General features: G+C 41.9%; 3 protein-coding genes across 3 annotated transcripts; all 3 read right to left on the bottom strand.

The window, feature by feature from the left end:
• Positions 1-255: 255 nt before the first annotated feature.
• Positions 256-5642, bottom strand: lamp5 (lysosomal associated membrane protein family member 5). The gene is made up of 6 exons (XM_044016706.1): positions 5464-5642; positions 4640-4818; positions 4087-4218; positions 3650-3746; positions 2757-2945; positions 256-1368 (listed from the first exon to the last, which is right to left on the bottom strand). The coding sequence occupies exons 1-6, from the start codon at positions 5522-5524 to the stop codon at positions 1193-1195; spliced, it is 834 nt and encodes a 277-aa protein (XP_043872641.1). The 5' UTR covers positions 5525-5642; the 3' UTR covers positions 256-1192.
• A 1130-nt stretch (positions 5643-6772) lies between these two features.
• LOC122761466 lies at positions 6773-8324 on the bottom strand. The gene has a single exon (XM_044016705.1). It carries the CDS (start codon positions 8273-8275, stop codon positions 6773-6775), a length of 1503 nt encoding a protein of 500 aa, XP_043872640.1. The 5' UTR covers positions 8276-8324.
• Positions 8325-8915: 591 nt separating this feature from the next.
• Positions 8916-21007, bottom strand: LOC122761468 (1-phosphatidylinositol 4,5-bisphosphate phosphodiesterase beta-4-like; the record flags this gene model as incomplete). Its single annotated transcript, XM_044016707.1, has 17 exons — positions 8916-11634; positions 12589-12675; positions 12905-12962; positions 13067-13168; positions 13281-13456; positions 13548-13623; positions 14030-14145; positions 14611-14676; positions 14981-15030; positions 15116-15269; positions 15462-15550; positions 16587-16791; positions 18114-18278; positions 18495-18597; positions 19141-19192; positions 20316-20440; positions 20923-21007. Coding segments are annotated over 17 exons (1778 nt in total), but the record flags the coding sequence as incomplete, so codon positions are not given.
• Positions 21008-21278: the final 271 nt, after the last annotated feature.

Here is a 21278-nt window from a genome sequence, read left to right as displayed (position 1 = left end):
GATATGTGTAGCCGACACAAATGCTCTGTTTATTTTCAATTACATTTGCTCATATTGTGTTTCCTTCAAAGGCTCAGACTGAAACAACAAAATCAATACCTCATCCCTGATCCTGCCGCTTCTCACACGTGTCACATTTGTCACCTCAGACACTCATTTAATTTGTTTTAAACTACAGAAAATGTGACATTTATAAGATATAAAAGATTGAAAAGGGTTGCACGGCAGTAATGTGATGGTTAATAGACAGGGGTGTAGAGATGATTCAGGAAATTTATTTCAGTGAACGATAAAATACTACACAACATTGCATCAGCAGAGGTTTATGCATAGACTTTGTTTCTGAAAATATTATACACATTTAAATGTTATAACCTCTGTACTTTCATAAACATGGCATTCTGATAAAATCACAGACAGAATTTCACTCAAAATGTTGTTCTTTCTTTCTTTTTTGATATGTTCCTCACATCCATGTGAAGAAAATATATATGTAACTTCTTCTTTTTTTCAAATTCAAAGCAAAGACATTGCAACTCTTAATGACTGAATGCCACAGCACTGCACACACTACAAGACTTAACCACTGTCAACAGTATGGCTGCATTCATTGTTGAACATAAATCTATTAAGTTAGCAAATACAGAACCAGCATTAGGTATTGAATTATGTAGCAGCAGCTTCAAAGACATAAAGAGAGAAGAGGACAACAAACTGTTGGAAAATGACCACAGAAGCTCAGGCAATATCTGACATTTCTTTTTGCAAGACAAAGTGACAAAGTAAGCCTCAGCGATGTCAGAAAAATGAGTGTACTGTAATCTCAGGTGGTACCAGAACATAAAGCATAAATTAGTCATTTTATTTTTTGTATTAAAATTCTATTCACGGTAATGCAGAATATGAATTTATGGCATTTGGTTCAAATTCAGCAGCCAGGTAGATTTGATTTTGGCAGGTTGACCCTCCAACTACATCAATGCTAAGCTCCTGTAGTCCCACTAACTTGTGTTTTGGGCTTTTGGAAAGTTCCAGTGGGCCTTCAGTACAGGTGACACTCATCTCTGTCAGGGGATCAGTCCATGGCAGGCCACTTTCCTCAGTTTGACCTGGGATATTGAGGAGTTTTTTTTCTTTTTTTTTACCATCTTAGCTTTGGAGAGAGCTGAGGGAGTTGCCACAGTGCTGCTGACTACATGTTCTTGTACATGGAGCGGTCTCTGGGGAGCTGAGGCTGGACTGCTGTCAGCTTCAGGTGGAAGTGGTAGATGGTGAGTATGATGACAATTATTAGGCCCAAGATGACACCCAGGATGAGGGGGAGGGTCTCCTCTAGGCGCTCCCGCTGGTCTGTGATGCACTTGTAGGCTGCGTAGAGTGGAATAGACAGTCAGTGAGTGTGGAGATTGATTCAGAAATGTTCTTGTAAATTGTCTTATTGGAGTGATAATTTGGCGGCATCTAAAAGTGTTTTCATTATTTATTAAACTGATAATAATTTTATATTTGTTAGTCTATAAAATATATTTCATATACTTTAATTATATAATATTTGCTATACTGGTTTTTGGGGATGTTTTTTGGCCCATTTTTATTGGTGGTCCACATAGAACATGATTAGCTCGATTCATTGACTGATTTGGGTTTTTCTCTGGCCAATGCCATTGCTGATTTTTTTTAGAAACCAGGGCAGCTGATGGTTGATCATTGGAGCCATTTTTTTTGGCCCATATATTTAGCCAATTTTTTTCTTCCCTCTGATGAAAATAGTCCAGTTTAATGATAACAAATATTACAAAAATTGTGACCAGTTATCAAACATAGTTAGTGGTCTCTCTCCCCAATCTTCATTTTACGTCTGCAGTGCAGTGAGTTTATTTACAGTTTTTTAAATAAAGAAAATTATATAAAACATGTCATTAAAAACAAAAACGCATAATTTGAATAGTTGGCTAATTAATAAATAATAATTTGCCAATACTGATTATTAAAAGATTTTCGATTGTAAATTGTAAAGTGATGATACTGATCAAAGATTGTCTGTGTAGTGGTACACATACTGTATAACTGCCGTGTGTCTTTAATTGCCCCAGTCTGTTACATGTCTGTGGGTAATGGAGGTAGCATCCGTGTGTGTTTGTCGAACAGTTGCTCTCTTTCTCGTTTTCCCGTGCTCAGCTATATGCATGTTAGCTTGCAGATTAACATCTTTACAGTACATGTGTGTTTGTGGCTTTACACAATGTGTGAACTTAAGTTTTAAGCTGAAGGTGCTTCTGTGGACGGCAGTAATGCACACTGTAGGAGGCAAACAGAGCAGCATGACCTGGTTCACAGCAGCTCAGAGCAAATAATTCTTCCAAGGTGATTGGCTTTAGAGGACAGTCAGGCTCATTGAGTATAAAAAAAAGTCTATAAAAGCTGCGTTGATGGCAAGGATATGACTGTACTCATAAAGTCTTAATGACTCTCTCTCTATCTCTTTGCGTCTCTCTTGTCCCTCTTGTGTCACCACCCTTGTTACCCTGTATCTGCAGCCCAATGTTCATTGTCCTCACACTGCAGCAATAAACCCCAGAGAGCTTTGCCTGCACTGTATGTACCAGTGAGAGATGTAAGGCCATATCGGCCTCAACTTAAGATTTGTCCTTATGTGTTTTGCATCATAACATGTAACATGCAGTGTGTGTGTGTGTGTGTGTGTGTGTGTGTAGACAATTATTGTGCTGTTAGTGTCATATGTAGTTTTTTCTTACGTTCACTGAATATGAAGTCAGAGGAGATGTCAAAGGGCTGGATCTGGATGTCATACATAGAGATAGTGACGCCTTTCTGGTGATCAGTGGAGATCAGCTTGAGGGTCTGCTGTGCTGCACACACATAGGAGCGCCCGGCGGGGGTCACCAGGGCCGACAGGCGGTGGGTGCTGGCAGTGTGTCTCCCAGCTGGACAGAAGAGTTGTTGATAAATGTGATATATGCAGGAATTCATAAGTTGCGTTTACATTTGTTTTAGGAAGGCTTGTGTCAAACAAGCAGACGTTGTGACTGCAATATGATTCATTGACATGACATGATCTTTGCATCTTACCTGTAATTTTCATGAAAAAATAGAACAACAAACAAATCATGTGTTATCTGAAGAGCAAGATTTGGGGAGTTTATTCTCCAGCACTGCCTAGATCGAATGGTTGCAGTGTTTTATATTGCATATATAGTGCACTTTCTTGGTATTGGGATTTTGATTGTCTTGCAATTAATGGTCCAGTCCTGTGTGAAATCAAGATTCAATGTAATATCAATATTCATATAAAATTTTTAGTGAATGATTTGGATCTTGAGTTACCACCAAGATCATAAACAAATGCGGCAAAGATAATAGAAACATTAAACCCTATATTGAATCAATAATAATAAAAATAACAATTGTATGTGTGGCAAATTTGAAATGAATAATAACGTGAACCTGAAAATCGTGTGAGCGTGGGCACAGCTCGTGTCTGAACGTGGGCGCAGTTCATAATTTCCTGCATGAATCAGCTGTGATTCCAGCTGCATGTTAATGTGAGATGAGCTTGTTGCGACCAGTGCAGGCAGGATAGAAACGTGCTGAGTGGCTACTCTACACATGGGCTCAGCGGGAGACTCACGGTTGTATGCGTTGATGAAATGCGAAGTCTCCGCGGTGTCGTAGATGAACTGAACCCTGGTAATCTTCCACACCTCGATGCCCTTGTCACGGAACTCCTAAAACACACACACACACGTGTCACACCGGGCTTTTCTATACTGCAGGTTGTCCCACACTCAGCAGAAAATAAAGGCCAGGATTTCCATTTACTGATAGGTAATTAAAATGACTTCATATTCATCTGCTGAGTCACTCACCCTTAGTGTAACCATTCACTAAATGTGTATATCTGTCTTAAATTTGGATTAATTAACGGTTCATTCAGTTTTTTTGATCAGTAAAAATTGACTCAATGTGATGGTACAATCTTAAAATGTACATATGTGTGATGAATGCTGATGGATTGTTGTTTTTTTTATTGCACATAACGGTTTACTGTGCGTTTTCCTCGCCCACCTTAGTGAAGTAGATGCGGAGAGTGTAGGCGTTGTTCTTCCAGGTTATGTGGATTTCTGACTCTGTACTCCCGCATTTCCCCTCGATTTCTGCCCCGCGGGGCAGAGTGAAAGCCGCCTGCTCGGTGATCAGCTGCAGACAGAGAACAAACACGAGAAAATGTTGACAAATATGGATAAATAATGGACTGAAATATCTAAAGTGAAATATAAAGTTCTGATAACGACATAGGTTTCACTTTTCATGATGGTGCGCTGTAATGCGTCGTCAGCATTTTCCGCACGACTACACACTGCAAAATTACTTTAGAAAATGCAGTTTTTATGTAATCCAAATACATTTCTATCACGAGGGAGCAAAAGCGGTCAATTCAAATTAATGTTAAAATACTTTTAAATGTAAAAATGTATATTTGTATACCAATGCGACCACGTTTGACGTCTGCAGCACAAAGTGACATTTCACGCAGATTGCACACTTGAATTGGCCTTTGCCTTAATTCTTTTTTTAAACGGTTCCTATGTGTTGAAATATGCACAGTGGGGCTTCTTACGTCTATCCCATTGAGCGCAAGCACGTCATATGGCACAAGGAATCTCACGGCGAACTCCACCATCAGGCATGTTGTGCCGTTCTCCCGCACTGCGAAGATGGCTTTGTCCGGGTTGTCGGAAAGACCAGACAGGTTTTCCCCTTCCTGCTCTGCCAGCACCACGGACAGCGCCAGCACACCTGCAGACCAAACCAGGAGAGAGCCAACTCAAAACTTGGAGGTGGAAGGGAGACCGCAAAACGTGCAGACACAGCAGAAACCATGGCATAAAGGGCCAGACTGAGTTTAGCTGAAGGTCTGCCACATCTTCACATCACCACTGGTTCTTCACAGCAAAGTCAGAAGCTGGTGGACATCACAGGAGAATGACATCTGCAGTATCAGGGGAAGAACAGCGCCCAGTGGGTCTGAACAACGTTACAAAGTCTGATTCCGTTTGAACCACTTATAAGAGTCATATGACGAGGAAATGAGGAACGTGCCAATTCACAACCACACGCACACACACGTTATTGTACAATATTCTTATTGAGGACACTCATAGTCATTCCATAGCCCTTTACCATAATCTTAACCATTACAACGTAATACCCAACTCTGTCCCGAAAACCAAGTCTTAACCCATAAACAGCCAGAATGTGATGACACGGCACATTTTCCTCACTTTCACAAAATGTCCTCGCTTTCTTTTCTGTTTAAGTTTTTTTGTCCTCACAAAGGTGTATGTACAAGCACGCACGCACACGCGCACACACACACTCACTGCAGTAAGGAGTCACGACATACGCGCGCACACAGACACACAGACACACACACTCCCTTACCGAACACGGTGAGCAGCAGAAGTCGGGCGCTCTCCGTGGTGCTGAAACCGAGTCGTCCCATCTCTGTCGGCTTCCCCAGTGCAGAAAAAGGAGCTAAATGTCCGGGCAGCTTGTGCTGAACCCACGGAAAGAAAGAGGGAAGAAAAGAGGTGGAAAGGGAGGCGGGAGAGAAAGAAACAGAAAAGAGAGAGAGTGTGTGTGTGTGTGTGTGTGTGTGTGAGAGAGAGAGAGAGAGAGAGAGAGAGGAGGGATGCCTCTACTCAGCGCTCAGAAGTCACGCTCAAATCATCGTGAATGCAGCAAAAATGTCCCCAGGTTTAACGTGAGATCCGGGTGACGTTACAGAAGCAGCCGGCACCTTGGAGTTCTGGATATCCGAGCCGGCCTCCCTCCCCAAGGTTGACAGGTTGTTAAACCAGTGAACGCGACAGGACTGCGCTCCTTCCACACATGAAAGTCCATCAACTAAATGTGTCTCTTGTAAGAAAGGACTCGCCATGCGCTGTTTGTTATTCCCGCAGTGCTGTAGTCTCCATCTCTGTGGAAGCAGCTGTATGGGCTGAAACGATCTGTGGAGGGAAACGACGACAGCAACCCCCTCCCTCCCTCCCACTCTCAACTTCTGCGACGAGAGTGGGTGAGGAAGACAGCTGCAAAAATCCTCTTTATCGTTAAAATCTTTCGTAATCTCGCCTTTTTTTGTATGAAGACAATGTTGTTGCGTTTGCCTCCAAGCTTGAACTGTTTCTAAACGAATCTTGAATATAATGAGCAATTTCACAAGTTGTGACAAGAGCGAACCTGCAGTTATACAAATAAATACATTCCTGGTGTGTGGAGAGACCAGATAGTCCAAACAGCACTTGCTGTACCCTCTCTCAATCTCTTTGTCACACACAGAAACATTGCTGCCCAACAGCATGTTCATTTTATGCACTAGATTCAGATTTGATCGCGTAGGAAATCTAAGAAATCAAAATGACACAGATGTGTGAAAAGTACAACACAGCACAGTAAAATGCTACGATGGCACATCACCCCTCCACCCTTGATGTAACCCCCACCTCTTCCAAGAGGAGTGGCAAAGGCTGCTTAAAACCGACGCAACCATCTATCCTGAAACGAGAAGTTTCATGACTCTGCCGCTGCAGTAGCGTGTATTTCAGACTTATAGAGTTGCTGCTTCAGTCTCTCTGTTGGTTATATCTGGGTTAAACGTTTGGTGGAATCAGGTCTAAACGCCACACTGATGTCCTGAGACTAGGTGTGGATACGCACAAACACTTTTACGCACGGTGCACTGTGGCTTTTAAGAGTTTGTCATTTTGAAATTAAAGTCAAACTCGCACTTGACGGAGCTGATGCTGTCGATGCTGGGTTTGCTTCCAACCTGTGGATGTTTATTACTTTGGGGGAAAGTTTCAGATCGCGGAATTCGACCTGAAGTCAAAACCGGATCTTCCTCCGAATCTTTCGTGTCTTTTTGAAATTCCGGGGACGTGAACCGACGCAAGAGCTTGTTGCTCAACACTGAAAAAGTCGTTGTTGAAGTGGCAGAGGTCGGGCTCAGTTGAAGTGGCTCAGCTTTGCACGGAGACGCGTCGCGCCTCCTCATGGTCCTGGATTTACGCAAAGGCACCAATGTGCGCTCCGGGGGTGTGGGGCTGAGGATACTGGTTGGTAGACTGCATCTTTTTTTGTAATAGCTGTCATGAAACCTGCGCACGCCAAAGTCGAGTAGTTTCGATGTTTCTGTTCCAGATTCTCTCTCAGTTTTAAGAATAGGAGTCAGTAAGATGCCAAGTGCCGAAGGCACATTAAGTTTGGACATGTTTCTGTTGGGGCGAGGTGAGAAGAAAATAGAGTTTTGAGTGTCGCAGCTCTGTGTAAGAGGAGGGAGGCGGTCATCAAAGGTGGTCAGCCTGTCACAGGTTTGTTTATAGGTGGGAGAATGGTCAGGAGTCCGCGAAGGCAGTGTGTGGGTCAGGACTCCAGAGAAATCCAGCTCTTGAAGAGGCGAGGATGAACAGTCATTCTCTCTTTCAAACTCCTCTATTGAGTCCATCGATGGTAACCCACTCTTTGTCCTAGGCCGTGTCTGCCACGTGCACCTTTGAAAGCGTATGCAGTCTGCATGGCTACATGTTTGGAGAGCCTCAAGTTTGTTCGCTAACTGTCCAACTTTCTTCTCAATCGTGTCTCTTTCACCACCATTCCTCAAACCAAGTCGCGGCAGAGCGTTTCTCTGAGCGTCACTGTCACACTCACGGCTCTTCTTTGAGTTGTTCGTGAGCGCAAAGATGCACTCAGTGTGGCCCAGAAACTTCGCCACTTCAACAGCAGAGTTTCCAACTTTATTCTGCCTGTCAATCTGAAGACCCAGTCTCTTGAAAGCTCTCACCAGAAACTCAACCACGGCAGAGCGACCTGCTACTGTGGCGTACATCAGCGCAGTGTTGCCCCAGGAGTCTACGACCTCGGGGTCTGCGTTGTTTCGGACCAGGATCTTCACAGCATCCAGGTAGCCTTTCTCACACGCGTGACTGAGCGCAGTGCGCCCGTCGCCGTCTCGACAGTTGACGCGGGCGCCTCTCTGTAGCAACAGCTCTACAAACTTAGAGCGCGCCTGGGCGTCAGGTAGCAGCACAGAGGAGATGAGGGGCGTCTGTGCGCTCTCTGTCCTGTAGTCCACGATCTCACCATCCAGCGCGTCCAGAACAAACCTCGCCAGGTGGACTTTATCCTTCGACATCGCCTCCAGGAGGATCCGGGTGCCCGTCTGCCCGCTAGACTCACCGGGAGCTTTGTGCATGATTCTGAGATGGCGTTTACGAGATAAATGTCATGCCTCTGTAGTTAAGAACGAGTTTGGAAATGTCTCCATCCCAAAGATTTGTGGTAAAACAAACCCATCACCTCCGTTATATAGTGAAGAGGGAAGCCGCGCGGTTGCCTGGCAACACAGACATAATTACTATGCTCTGTTTGCCTTTCTAATGGAAATACGCCGCTTTTAATAACAATAAAGAGCAGGAGCCGCCTGTGTTCATGAGTGGTTTGGTTTATGGAGCCACTCCATACATGTTGAATGTGATTAGTCAGCAGTGGTCATTGTTTAGTCAGTAAGTATGTGGGTGGCGTGTGTGCGCGCGCTGCGCCATCGTTGTTGGCAACAAATGCATTCAGTGCGACTCAAATTGAAATGATAATAATAAAGAAGATCAAGTAGAGACTGAAGGGAGAACGATTGTTGGAATGAGGAGAAAAAAAACATTTATTCTTCCTTAAAAATTGTTCCAACACAAGCACTGAATTTCCAAATATTCTTGCCATGGCAGTTATTTATTTTTGTGTTTAAATAAAACGTTTCCTGCCCAAATAAAGGAATGCATGTCAAACACCAATAGAAAAATAACAGAATAAGAAAAACGCAAATGAGCCACATGCTTCAGTCCCATTTTACACCTGGTTTTATTGGTACACATACTATAAAACAGTATTAAAGGAGCTGGATAACAACAGTATTTTCATTGCTATAAGTTCAACAAAGTTCAACAATACAATATAAATACAAAAACGCGCACAGAATGGTTTGTTGACAAGCTACAGTTCATATAGAAAACAGAGGAGATACAGGCGAACCCGAGGAACTTAAAATCAGTGACATTGCTGTGCAAAAATAATCTGCTTTTTAGACAAACTAGAGAGCTAAAGGTTACATGTAATCACACAACATAAAACATTCAACTAGTGCAAAAAAGCCTCTAAAAACATAATCTTAAACTACACATATCTAATATATAATATATATTCATTTATATATCTTCATATAAATAACCCCTTAATTTGGCATTTTATCATTCATAAAATAATTTAAACTTCCTACCAGACACAGAGTGGCACATATGAAAGCGATGGAATAAAGTTTAAAAGCACTTTTTTCTTTTTTACTCATTTATCTAGATATGTGGTGAGAGTTTTATACTGTGTTGTGCGGTGCATTAAGGGCAGACTGGGAAAAACAAACAAGAAAACCCAGTGGTTGAAAAATGTATTTCCCCCAAAATCTCCAACAATCTCCAATCTATCCCCAAGCCCTTGAATGACAGAACACAACTGGTCAAAAAGTAAGTGAAACTACATACATTCCAGTATATACAAGAATATCCCCTCTACCCTTTAAGTGGGTTACAGCAGAACAATAATAATAATCTTAACAAAATGCCAAAATACCTCAAGGTGCTTTTATATCCCCACATTTCAGTGTGTTGTCATATCAATAGAATAATGTGTTTTTTGTCATTTGGTTGGTCTTTGTGTTGCAGTATAATTACCTGGCTTGGTTTTATGTGCACAATACAACAGTACCCACAGGATTAGTTTATTTATTTCCACATCATATCTCTCTCCCTGCAGCAGCAGCTTTTGTGTCCAGCAGTGCTTTGGCTGATTACAGCTTCTGTAGTTTAACAAAATGCTGCTAGTTTTTTTTCTTTCTTTTTTCTAAAGGAGGCATTGTGGGACATGAGGGGGAAATAGGCCTCATCTGAAATCCCCTGTGTGGATTGTGTAGCAGCCATGTAACGGGTTTTGTTATAGATCTGCTGTAATTATTGTGTGATGTCCCCTGACCAAAGGTGAGCAGGGACACAATGAGAATTTAGGTTTCTAAGGTGAGAGTCAGGAAGCTATTAAGGGGGCACTACATTATAAGTGAGTGGGAGACTGACAGGATTAGATGGCACTGACTTGTGTCAGCCCAAGTTTTTGTTTGACGGTGAAATGCCAGTCAGTTAAAATGAGGAGCTATTACAGCTGAATTAATTAGTTTTAATAAGTATGGATTCAGTCTGTTGCCAGTGTATTACAGCTTTTGCTTGATTTGATTAATGCACGTAAGCATCTTATTCTTCCTGAGCCTACTGGTAGATGTTCAGTTCATTTGCCTTTGTATCATTTCATTGAAGGCGTACAAATCCACAGGGGTTGGTTAGTATTACTGTAATACTTTAACCTATACGTTTATCAACTAATACTGGAAAATAGGTGTTACATTTGTTTATTTGCATAGTACACAGGGTTTCAAAGTCCAAATTAGATGTATAAAATATTAGATTAAGATTTTTGCAGTTGAAGACATAAATCGAGCAAAGTAATTACTGTTATACACCACTTTAAGGTCACGTGAGACACCTATTTCGTAAAATCTCAGGTACATCCTCATGTATAAGGTAGAAATCTGACATAACACCATTAATCCTTGCGATCTCTTTACAGACTTCTGACTGCACACAACAATAAATATTGCAATTTGATTAGAGTCCTTGCACTGTGCAGTACACGGGGGTCTAACAAGTCTACTGTAACACTGGTCAACAACAAAAAGTCAAACACTTGTTTGTGAAACTTGAACTTGCATTGTAGGGTTAAGTGACAGAACTTTGTGTCTCCTTCATACAGTAATTTCTTTTAAAAAATACATTCTTACTGAAATACAGAATTCTAGTACTGCTACATTTTCCACATTGTTATGACGGTCTGTTACGTACAAAGTGCTCAGGACAGGACTGGTGTGTAGCATACAGTGTATTTCACAAAGTTTATTCATTTGTGCTGTAAAATGACAAATCTTCATATACTCCTCCCCTCACCTAACGCAGTACCTGGAGCAGTAAATTGTGTACTGACTAAAAAATAAAAGTACAAAAAAACAGGAACAGATGCCCACTTCAATCTAACCCATGAGCGAACACGTGTGTGTGATAGAACATTTTGATTAACAGACGGTGGAGGAGGGTATGCGCCTGACTCTGTCGCTAACTCTTTAAAATAATTTTTTTTTTTTAATAAGTGGTTGAATCCCAGCAAACAGTGGTAAGCACCAGTGGCTCAGTGTAATAAAGTTAGTGGGTGGGGAACAGTTGCAGAGAACAGGGAGTGCAGATGAATGGAGAAGACTAACGTGTGTGTGTGTGTGTGTGAACATGGCAGAAAAGAACAGAGACAGTGATGAAGGCAGGGTTTTTGTCTCTGGTTGTAGAGTACTGTCCACGAAGTGTGTGTGTGTGTAGGAGTATACATGTGTGTTTGTGTCTCAGTCGCTCACACCACTGTGGCAGGCCTGCGGTCCATCTCCTCCTCCAGCTTCACCATCTGCTGCATGTCCTTGGCCTTTAAGGGACAATCAAACACATTACAATTTACATTAAATGTAAGATGTCACCTACTACAAAAGCTAAGGATTACGAGCTGGAGTGAAAACACAGTGGAACAGGTTGTGAGCTGGCTGTTTGTGCTTAGTAATAGCTGGTGAGTCATGGTGATGAATGACACAAGCTGCTGGTTGGCGCAGGCGACACCCCGAGAGCTGCAGACTAAAAAATGAGAGACTGGGATTGTAGAATACAAAAGGGAAATGAACCACTCTTCGTAAAATGGTTTACATTTTCTGATGGGCTTGTCATATTCTTCTTCTTGGCTTTACTCAGTGCTGCTAACTGCTGCTCATTGCAGTAACGATGGATTTCAATAGGCTTAGCAGAAAACTGAGGTGTCAAAATGAGTAACATGGGGTGGCAGGGAAAGAGGTGGAGTTGAGTGAGATGGAGATGCCTACCTTGAACCCCTTTGTTTGCATGGTGTGATTTCAAAAGCTGTGCCAGAAGAAGCAAATCATAACAAACATGAATATGTAAAACAAGTACAGGTGACAAATGACAAAATAAAAGGTTGAGATGGAAACATGAGAACTCCATACTCTGTGATGGTAAATTCTTAGATATGCACTTTAGTGTTTACTCCTTGGAGCACCCCAGCTTTGTTTTTCAGCAATACTGATGTCACTTCCTGTGAAGCAAATCTAACTACAGTTTACATCATATCCGATTTAAAAATAAATACATAAAAATACAGTCATTTTCTTGGAAAGAACTCAGCTAGAGAACTGCAGAAGTCCCTTGCCACTAGTCCTGTTTATACTTAAAAGGCCAGTGGAACAAGAAAGTTCATAAACAGATGTTCAGTTTATGCAGGAAATTAGTTCAACGAAAGTTGACATTTCAATGAATACAGAGTTCTTTCTTTAAAAACAAACTCAATCTACGGTACATCAGCAGTGATTTGTACCTGCTCATTGAACTTCTCCAGTTTCTCCAACTGTTCTCTCTGGTTTTTCTGTAGCTGCTCCATCTCCTTCTGTTGCTTCATAGCCAGCTGCAGACACACGAATACAGAACCAATGATGAGTTACTTTTTATTCATGGACTGAAATTGTAACTTTTACAGTCAATAGCTGTGTTATGATTCTGAAAAGGACATGTCTTGTTTCATGGATATAGATTGATGGAACTGCCATACACTGGAGGTGCAGCCTGTTAACCACGCAGGGATTAAAGGTAAGAATCTCTAATGTATTTGTTTAAACTACTAAACTAAAACCCACCCTCTTTCTTTCATCCAGGAACTTCTTGGTGTTGCTGCTATTTAACTCCCTCACTCTCCTAATGAATGAAAAGAGAACAGGTGTTTTAGATATCGTGAGACAGTCATCGCGTGATAATTCAACAGTACATTTTTTGAGACACTGTGTGTCCGTGTGACCCACCTTTCTCTCTCTGCCTTGTTTTTGATGCTCTTGTCCTGGCTGATAGCTTTGCTGTTTTCCATGGACATCTTGGCCTGGCTGGCTCGCATCTCTTTGCTTTGCCTAAAATTGTCGAAAAATACGACACAGTTTACAGAAAAACAACGCGATTAGAGACCGCGCTTGTCGCTGAAGGCAGCAGAAAGGTAACCGATGCTTCGGTTTAACCTCTCACCGTTCATGGATGAGTTTGAGCTGCACGGTCTGCTGCTCCTGAACAGTGGTTAGGAGTTTCTTGAGGTGTTCACATTGCTGAGTGACATGGCCGTCCTTTATCTCCTGCTCCTCACTGCTGTGACTGCTGCTCAGCTCCGACCACTCTTTGGTGTGCTGCGCTGTGATGTCCTTCACCTGCACACATACACAACAGTTAATTCTCCACAGCTATGTGGAAAAGGATGGGTGGTTTTTGGGATAAGACAGGAAGTCAGTGCAGTGTGACCTTGGCTTTATGATCATTGAGTAGTGTTTGGATCTTATCTTCTGTCTCCTTCTTCAGCTCTTGACAGTTGTTTTCACTGTAAGGAAAGCACATAAGTATATGTGACAATCTAAAATATAAACATCTGTGATTATGAAGTATTTAAAGTTTGCATGAGACCAGTCTCTAGCGGTGGGGTGGGGGGCATCAATACAGTGAAATATTGCAGTATTATATTACAAATAAACAAACCTTTTTTGTGGATTAGCATTAAAAAATCTATTGAGTTTCAGTCCACTAGATGGTGCCACATGCTCACTCTCACTAGACGTGTTGTGTGAGTATATCGCAATATCGTGATAATATCGTGGCGTCTCTGGCGATTCCCACCACTACCAGTCTGGCGGCTTCCATTTAGCCGAATCTATCCTAGTTGTGTGTATGACTTCATCTAATTTAAATTATGCTATAGAACCTTCTAGAATTACTTCTTTGTCACTTACCCACGTTTCTTGATGGCTTTTTCTAGTAGTTTCTCCAGGGATGTCTTATCCTTGTCGTGCAGAGACACCATCTTTTCCATCTGACCACAGTGAGCCTTCTGCATTGTATTTTGATCCTGTTGAAAAAGAAAAAGTATCATCTGCATCAAGAGAGGCAGTTTTAACTAGTATCAACTGAATATTTTGTGATATATTGAGTAGTAAGTGTGCAGTCTGCTAACAGATGGGTCTGGCCTGGATGTGATGATTATACATGTAGTACAAAATAGGATTTAACACCGTCATAATTAATCAGCCACTGTGGTGTCTGGGATGAGCTCTGGTCAAAGGAAAAAGCAACTTTAGCAAGTCTAATTTCATATGAAACATTAATTATGTGGCTGCACAATCTGTGTTTGTAACGGACAGATTGTGTGTTTCTCTTTGTGTGTGCAAACAAATACAGGGATGAAGCAGATGAAAGGTGTAACCGGCCCCCCTGGCTCAGTTTCTGTCCCTCTCAGCATCAATTACCGTGCAGAATAAGCATAAGCCTCTTTCGCTTCGTGAACAGACAGGTCTGCATTAAATCAATCACCAACCTTCAAATGTTTCTTCTTTAAAGCACCAAGCTCCTTCTGTTGCTTTTTAATCAATTTCAGGTACGTCTGCAGTGGAAGGAAAGCATTCTTAGTTCTCTTGTATACCTCACATAGAAAAGAGCTGCAAGCTCTGTTACAATGGCTCTGTAAAGGCATGTTTATACAAAAGAAATCATTTTAAGAAGTAAAGTTCAATTCTGGCTCAAAATTAGTAGAGATAGCAGCTGTGTAAAAGAAACACATTTGAGTAGAGCCATAATAAAAACCTGTTTACAGCAACCTTACATTACATTTTTTTGGCTACTCTATATTTGATCATTGCCAACAGATATGCAGCACTGTATTGGGAGTTAGAAGTTTGGATACTGACCTTCATTTGCTTTAATTCATCAATGCTGACATGAGGCACGAGTGCAGAGTCTGTAACGGCAGAAAAAAAGCCCTAACTGTCAGCGTAAGCTACATATGTATGCGTTGAATGTGTATGTTTCAAGCGCGTACATACCCTTCTTGTTTTCTATGTTATTCTGGGCAGCGTTGGAGGACTGGGCCATGTCTGAGCTGGCTTGTGGTGTCACACTGGCCTTCACAGTGTCCCCTTTACCCTTTCCCTTCTTGTCATTCTTTGAGCTTCCGCTGGGAACGTCCGCTATGTCATTCTGCAGCAGGGAAGGATGGATTTAAGTGGAATGTCATGATGCTTTCATTGCACCAGTGGTGATTAAGGAGTAAAAAGCATAGTTGTAGCATTGTAGTAGTAGTTTTTTATCCTGTCTATTAGAAGTCTTCAAATAACTACAGAAGTTGTTGGACTCATTCTCAAGATTCAGGTGTGTGTTTAATGCGTGTACCGTGTCAATGCCCAAAGCTTTCATCTGGTCAGCTCTCTTCTCCGCTATGGTCAAGAACTTCTTTGGGTCAGAAAGAGCGTCCACAATTGCTAAAACACACAAATGGATTAGTTAGTATGAGGAAAACCGACATGGGTTGGAAAAATTGTGGTTAGTCAAATGTGTTCAACTATTCCTCATGAGATAGTTTTATTTCAAGCTTACCAAAATCAAGGTACATATTTCAGCAAAATAAAGGTATCTGAGCAAAGTCACTTTGAAGAGTGATCTCTTTTAAGTATTTAAACAGTATCTAAAAAAGTAAGGCAGTGTATAAAGTGTGTTTGATTCAATCGCTCAGCCCCTGAACAGTATCAGAAAATCTATCAACCCTCTGCATGAACAACAGCCTCTTAATGCTGAGAAAGTACACTAATCAATACTGGAGTAGGATCTTGTTTAAACACACATCTTAAGGATTTTATTTTGAAGTCCAATGCTGCATGTCTGTTAGGGAAGTGATTCTGGCAGCAGCAGCTCTTACAGCAGAGAGCTAATGGTTACAGTAATGGTTCCTCAGTGTAAGCCCCGTGGCTTTATTTAATGACAACTCGATTGCCCTGTTCATTTGTATACTTCTGCCTCTTTTAAAATGCAGATTCACTGTCATCATCATACGATGTTCAAACAGCACAATGGAAAATGAAGAGAAGGCTATTCTGCTTTTGTTTCTATTCTCCCCACAGGCAACAGAGGCTCCGTCCTCATCAGCCATGAATAAATTGAAGCAGTAAAACAAAGTATGTGGATGTGAAACAAACCTGTAATCAGGGTTTCCACAAGTTCTTAAAACATCTAAATCAAGGACATTTCAAAGAATCCCCAATTACAGATTAAGGCTGATCACTAGTTTTATTATGATAGTAATTAGTAGGCATCACAGACAGTAACTTAAAAGAGGCATGAATCTCATTCAGGGATAGCAGACTGGTCTCTAATGCAGGTGCAGAAAGAAGCCCATAGCTGTAAACACTAATTAAGTTAAAAAACATTTAGTATTTAAGTTTTTTACTGACCCAAACTTTAAAAGGACTTGTTTAATTCCTTAAATTAACCTCTGTGTGTGTGTGTTCCTGTTTTCCTCACCTCCAAAGCCGTCGGGCACGTAGGTCTTGAGGATGATTTGGCAGAAGATGGTGGGCAGCGATAGGGGTTTGTTGCCCTCATTCCTCAGAGAGATGTGGCGGTAACCAGCCTGTAGGCCATCCAGAGGCAGGATGCGCTGGCCAATCAGCTTGTTGTTGTCATCATAGACTGCAATCCGCAGTACTGCAAGATCTGGTAAAATCACCTAGGAGGGGTGGATGATGGGAAGAGGGAGGATGGGAGGGAGAAGCAACAATAATTAAAATAGTCTTAATAAAGTACTGGGAGACGAATGTAGGCAGAAGGTGCAGACGTCGGTTAGGAGTTGGTCTGATTTGACAGTTGACAAGCAACGTAATATTTTGCAGGCACTGCAATTAAACGGCATCATTTAAGGCAAAGGTCAAGGATGAAACTGCAGAGGACACCATTAGGGGACAGTCAGACTGTGACAGCAGAGCAACACGCGGCATATCTGGGACTGAAGACCGTTTTCATATCCAGTACAAATCCAGAGAGTGGAGTGTATCTTGTAGAGTGTGTGTAACGTGGGTGCGTGCACACCCTTGGACAAAAAAACAAAAAAACAAGCATCTTAACAGGCCTTGTGTGTGGAGATAAGTAAACGTGAGTGGAGGATGATTAATACCTAGACAGAGAGGACGGTAAGAGATAAGGCCGAAGTATACTCACTGGGGATAAATGGTTGAAAGCACCACTGGTGTGTAATTTTTAGTAAACAGCCTTGCTGATGCACTGTGTGTGTGAGTGCTGCTGCTGGTGTGTATTGTTTGTTCTGAGTCATCTTCTTGACAATGCTGTGCATGCATGAATGCAAAAGGTGTGGCAGTATTTCTGTGTAGATGTGAGAGTCTTGCCGGCAGCTCTGCTCATGATGCCCCTCTGTGATAGCACTGTGTGTGTGTGTGTGAGAGAGAGAGCAGAGCAGAGCAGAGCAGAGCAGCACTGCGGCAGGCTGTGATTGATGGTGTGTGTTAGAAAGCTGGAGTCACAGTCATGGCTGAGAGACTCCTCATTCTGCTGAGAGCAGCACTATTGCTTGCAAACTCGCACTCACTGGCTGACCACATCTCCCGTCTTACTCCTTTTCTTTCTTTTCCTCTACCTAATTGTTTTTTTTCCCGTTGTCCCTTTCTTCCTGCTGTCCAGAGTTGCTTCCCCATTGTCTGCGAGTCATGCATTTGAGTCCAAAAGTGACAGTGATGTCAAATTTTGGAACTTTACTGTAATTATGTTCTTTCTATTTGGTTGTTGATTTTGCAATTGAATTATCCTTATTTCTAAAATTATCTCAGCTCCTTTCCATGATACTACGTCTGTGTCTTAGTACGACCACATTGTCTATTTCCCTTTGCTTCTTCCTCCTGTTGTGTTACCGCTGTGCTTTCATTGCAGTGCAGACAGCCTTCGAATGTGCGCTGCACATTAATTTTACGTCACTGTATCCACTTTCTTCCCCTGTCGCCCCTCCTCTGGTTAAACCAGCTCTCTCTTCTATTTCACTACCTTTCTGAAGACGAAGGGTTCCTCGTTGTAGGCAGGGTTAAGCCCATTGTTCATCACCATGCGTGTGCGAAACTCTTTTCTGATGGTGTCCGTCGGCAGCCCGTACATGTCCACTTCAACATATGTGCCAATCTTCTTGTCTGACAGGAACTGACCAGAGAACACCTGACAAAAAAAGGATTATTATTTATTTTCCCCTGTAATTGGAGCTTCTTTTTTTTTGATCCAGCAGGATTATAATAGAGTAGCAACTGCATTTGGAGTAATCAAAATGGAGTTATTTAGTCATGGGTGTGTAATAAGACATGCACTTTTAGTGGTTTTGTTGAAATAGTGATTTTTCTGTTCACAGGTTTTTCTTGATGACTTATAAGAGCTGACCTGTACACTGCAGGTTGCAGCAATGACACCATCCACGGGTGTTTCTGAGAAGGGATCAAACATCCTGTCTGACCGCCGCATGAAGTCAGGCTTCAGCAGGTACCTAACACACACACACACAGGAGATAAACAGAGGGACACCCACATACATTAGAATTAATCTACTTTGAAGATCAAATGGGGAACAATGATGTAAAAATTAGAGTTACTGATATTATTAAAATACTTTTTTAGCTTCAATGATCCACTGGAATTAAGGAGATACTAATGCTTTGTGTGTGGGAGTTCTGTGATAACCAGGGGGCCATCATTGTGACATTAGTCATGATGGGTTTCTGTAAAAGCCCTCATCTCCCCACATATGAGATTTACAGCATTAGCAGTTAAATCTCTGCCCTCAGGGACAGTTCTAGAGCAAAGGGACAAAGACAATGGTGAAGCAACGGAGAAAATTGCAGAGAGCCTCGGAAGCAAATGAAGCTGGCTTCTTCAAAACACTCGTAGGCTCTCGGCGTAGACGGTAGCAACGGGCGCTTCTGGCAACCGCTAATGAGATGTGACAAGCTTTAATTGATGAGTTTTAGAGATGGGCAGAGAAGTGAGGGATAAGAATGAGTTCAGGACACTAGTCAGAAGCTGTTCTCACCCGCAGGAGCCGTTATACTCAAACTTTCCCTGGTTCAACTGCATGGCGAGGTCTGAGAGAGAGGAAAAGCAGAAAGAATTAGTGGTGTTGACACATATCAGGTTTTTGTATCACACAACATGGAAAAACAAATGACTTAGTTTTCATGTATTTCTGTGGAGCCTTTTCTTGGCAGAAGAAAGACAGGCATTTTCCATTCCCCTGACATCTGTTTTCTTTCCTCTAACTATTTATCACTCTATCGCAGATGCTCCACTTCTCGTGTGACCCCCTCCCTCTGACTTTGCACATGCTCTGCTCCCAGCAAGCCATATGGTCTGAACCCTCTCGCCTCTGGCCATGGGACAGCAGCTGTTTTACAACAGGCGTCACTCACTGAACAGGTAAGTGGTAAAGGCTGTTATGAGTGCCTGCATAACCTGATGCTACATAACATCATGCAGAGACTTTAAGTCACTGGCCTCTATCTGACTCATAGTGACAGTGTGTTTTTACTACCCATAGTTTTGAAGTCACAAAGTGAAACCAGTTTCCTCTCTTTCTATCTAGCAAAAATCTTTTAAACACAGTCCAAATGGAGCTGGCTTTTAATTGGGGAAATAGCCAAACACACCCCTAAAACTGTTAAACATCATCACAACAGAGCCTACCGAGTTACATCTCCACCCAAATGATAGATGTTTGTGAACAGGACAGGATTCAAAGGTGAATAGACTTTGTTTGAGTTTCTTAAAGAAGTTGCTGACTCTCATCTACAAAGCTGAGAAGCCGTCAGGATGAGAGTGTTAATGTCTTCAGGAACCTCAAGCAGTTGCTGTCGTGAAACACAGAATGTACACAGTAATGACTTAAGTTTAAGATGCACTTATCTGAAAAGCTTTGACCATCTATTGGCATAAGAAACCAGGCAAGTGTTGAAGGGTGAAACTACCCTTTGAAATAAATCAAAACTGGATCTTCAAGGTCAAATTGTTCTTGATATATCTATATTAGGCATTGATTAGTGGCTTATTAGTGGTTATTCCAGATTACACATGCATAATACATGTGAGGTCAGAAGTTCACCGTGTGCTGCACTTGCTTAGATCAAAGGGTTGACTGAAAGGTTTGCGTGTCTAAATGCGCGTGTGTTCGTGATACTGAGGTCAGAGGTCCCATGTTGCATGTTGCGGTACCTGGGGTCTGGAAGTTGAGTGAGACCATCTGGCAGCCTGCGTTCCAGAAGATCTGAGGCATGTAATTACTGGAGTCCACCCGACCTCCTTTGGGGTAGATACGGCTCATCTGACGCTTGTTGTAGCTGCACTGACGCTCAGGAAATTTTCTTTTTTTTTTCAGAAAAAGACCACAAGAGCATGTCTGTTCTAGCACAGTTGTATGGTTTGAAGTGTATCTGCATCAAACTGGCTGTAGGGCTATTTTTAGTGTGAACAGCTTGGGTCTTGCAGTCCCTTTGGAGAGCGAGAGAGGGGACATATGTGTGTGTGGGTCAGACCAAGTCACAGTAGCCTCCAGAGGCTTTAGTTCCTCTGCAGCAGCAGAGTGGAAACAAAATATGGCTGAAATCATCAGCACTTACCTACCATTGAGTCTTATTTCAGTGACCTCATCATTACACCTGCTAATTGTTTCCACATCTGTGTTCTTTTTTTCAGCTTCTCCACAATGGATCATCTGCGCTGATCTTGTCTATCACTCATGTCCTCCTTCGCTCCTCACTATCCCTCCTCAGCACGTGAGTAAATGTGCATGTGACTGAATTCACAACAGCTCAAAGGATACTTGACAAACTCTATGGCATTAGTCTTCAGATAACCCAGGCCAACAGACTCGTTAAAAGACGACATGTTATGGTGGATGTTTCTTTCTGAGAGAAAGAGGGGGGGAAAAAGATCAGTTAATTCAGCTTAATTTATTAGGCATTAATGTTTTTGACTTAAACAAACAAGCAATTGTCAAGTTAAGTTTCTAAAGTCAAAACGTTTACATTAGCTATTTAGCTTTTGATCTTAACTCTTAAAATTCTAAAATAATATCCAGGATTATTTTGGATTAGAAAATAATCTCAGGTCTGTTCTAAATTACTGGATGTTTAACAAACAATATGATCATAGAAGAAGCAAAGGTGGAACTCAAAG

The sequence above is a fragment of the Solea senegalensis genome, unplaced genomic scaffold (genome assembly GCF_019176455.1).
Source record: "Solea senegalensis isolate Sse05_10M unplaced genomic scaffold, IFAPA_SoseM_1 scf7180000014725, whole genome shotgun sequence".
NCBI classification, from domain to species: domain Eukaryota; kingdom Metazoa; phylum Chordata; class Actinopteri; order Pleuronectiformes; family Soleidae; genus Solea; species Solea senegalensis.
This window is presented reverse-complemented; position numbering and strand designations above follow the sequence as displayed.

What these genes read in the sequence shown, in the direction of transcription:
- LOC122761466 (XM_044016705.1), bottom strand. Translation starts at nt 8,275, where the DNA reads ATGCACAAAGCTCCCGGTGAGTCTAGCGGGCAGACGGGCACCCGGATC.
- lamp5 (XM_044016706.1), bottom strand. Translation starts at nt 5,524, where the DNA reads ATGGGACGACTCGGTTTCAGCACCACGGAGAGCGCCCGACTTCTGCTG. An exon ending in TCTGCTGCTCACCGTGTTCG is followed by an intron (nt 4,819 to 5,463) that starts GTAAGGGAGTGT and finishes TTTGGTCTGCAG; the next exon opens with GTGTGCTGGCGCTGTCCGTG. An exon ending in TGACTTCATATTCAGTGAAC is followed by an intron (nt 1,369 to 2,756) that starts GTAAGAAAAAAC and finishes CACTCTACGCAG; the next exon opens with CCTACAAGTGCATCACAGAC.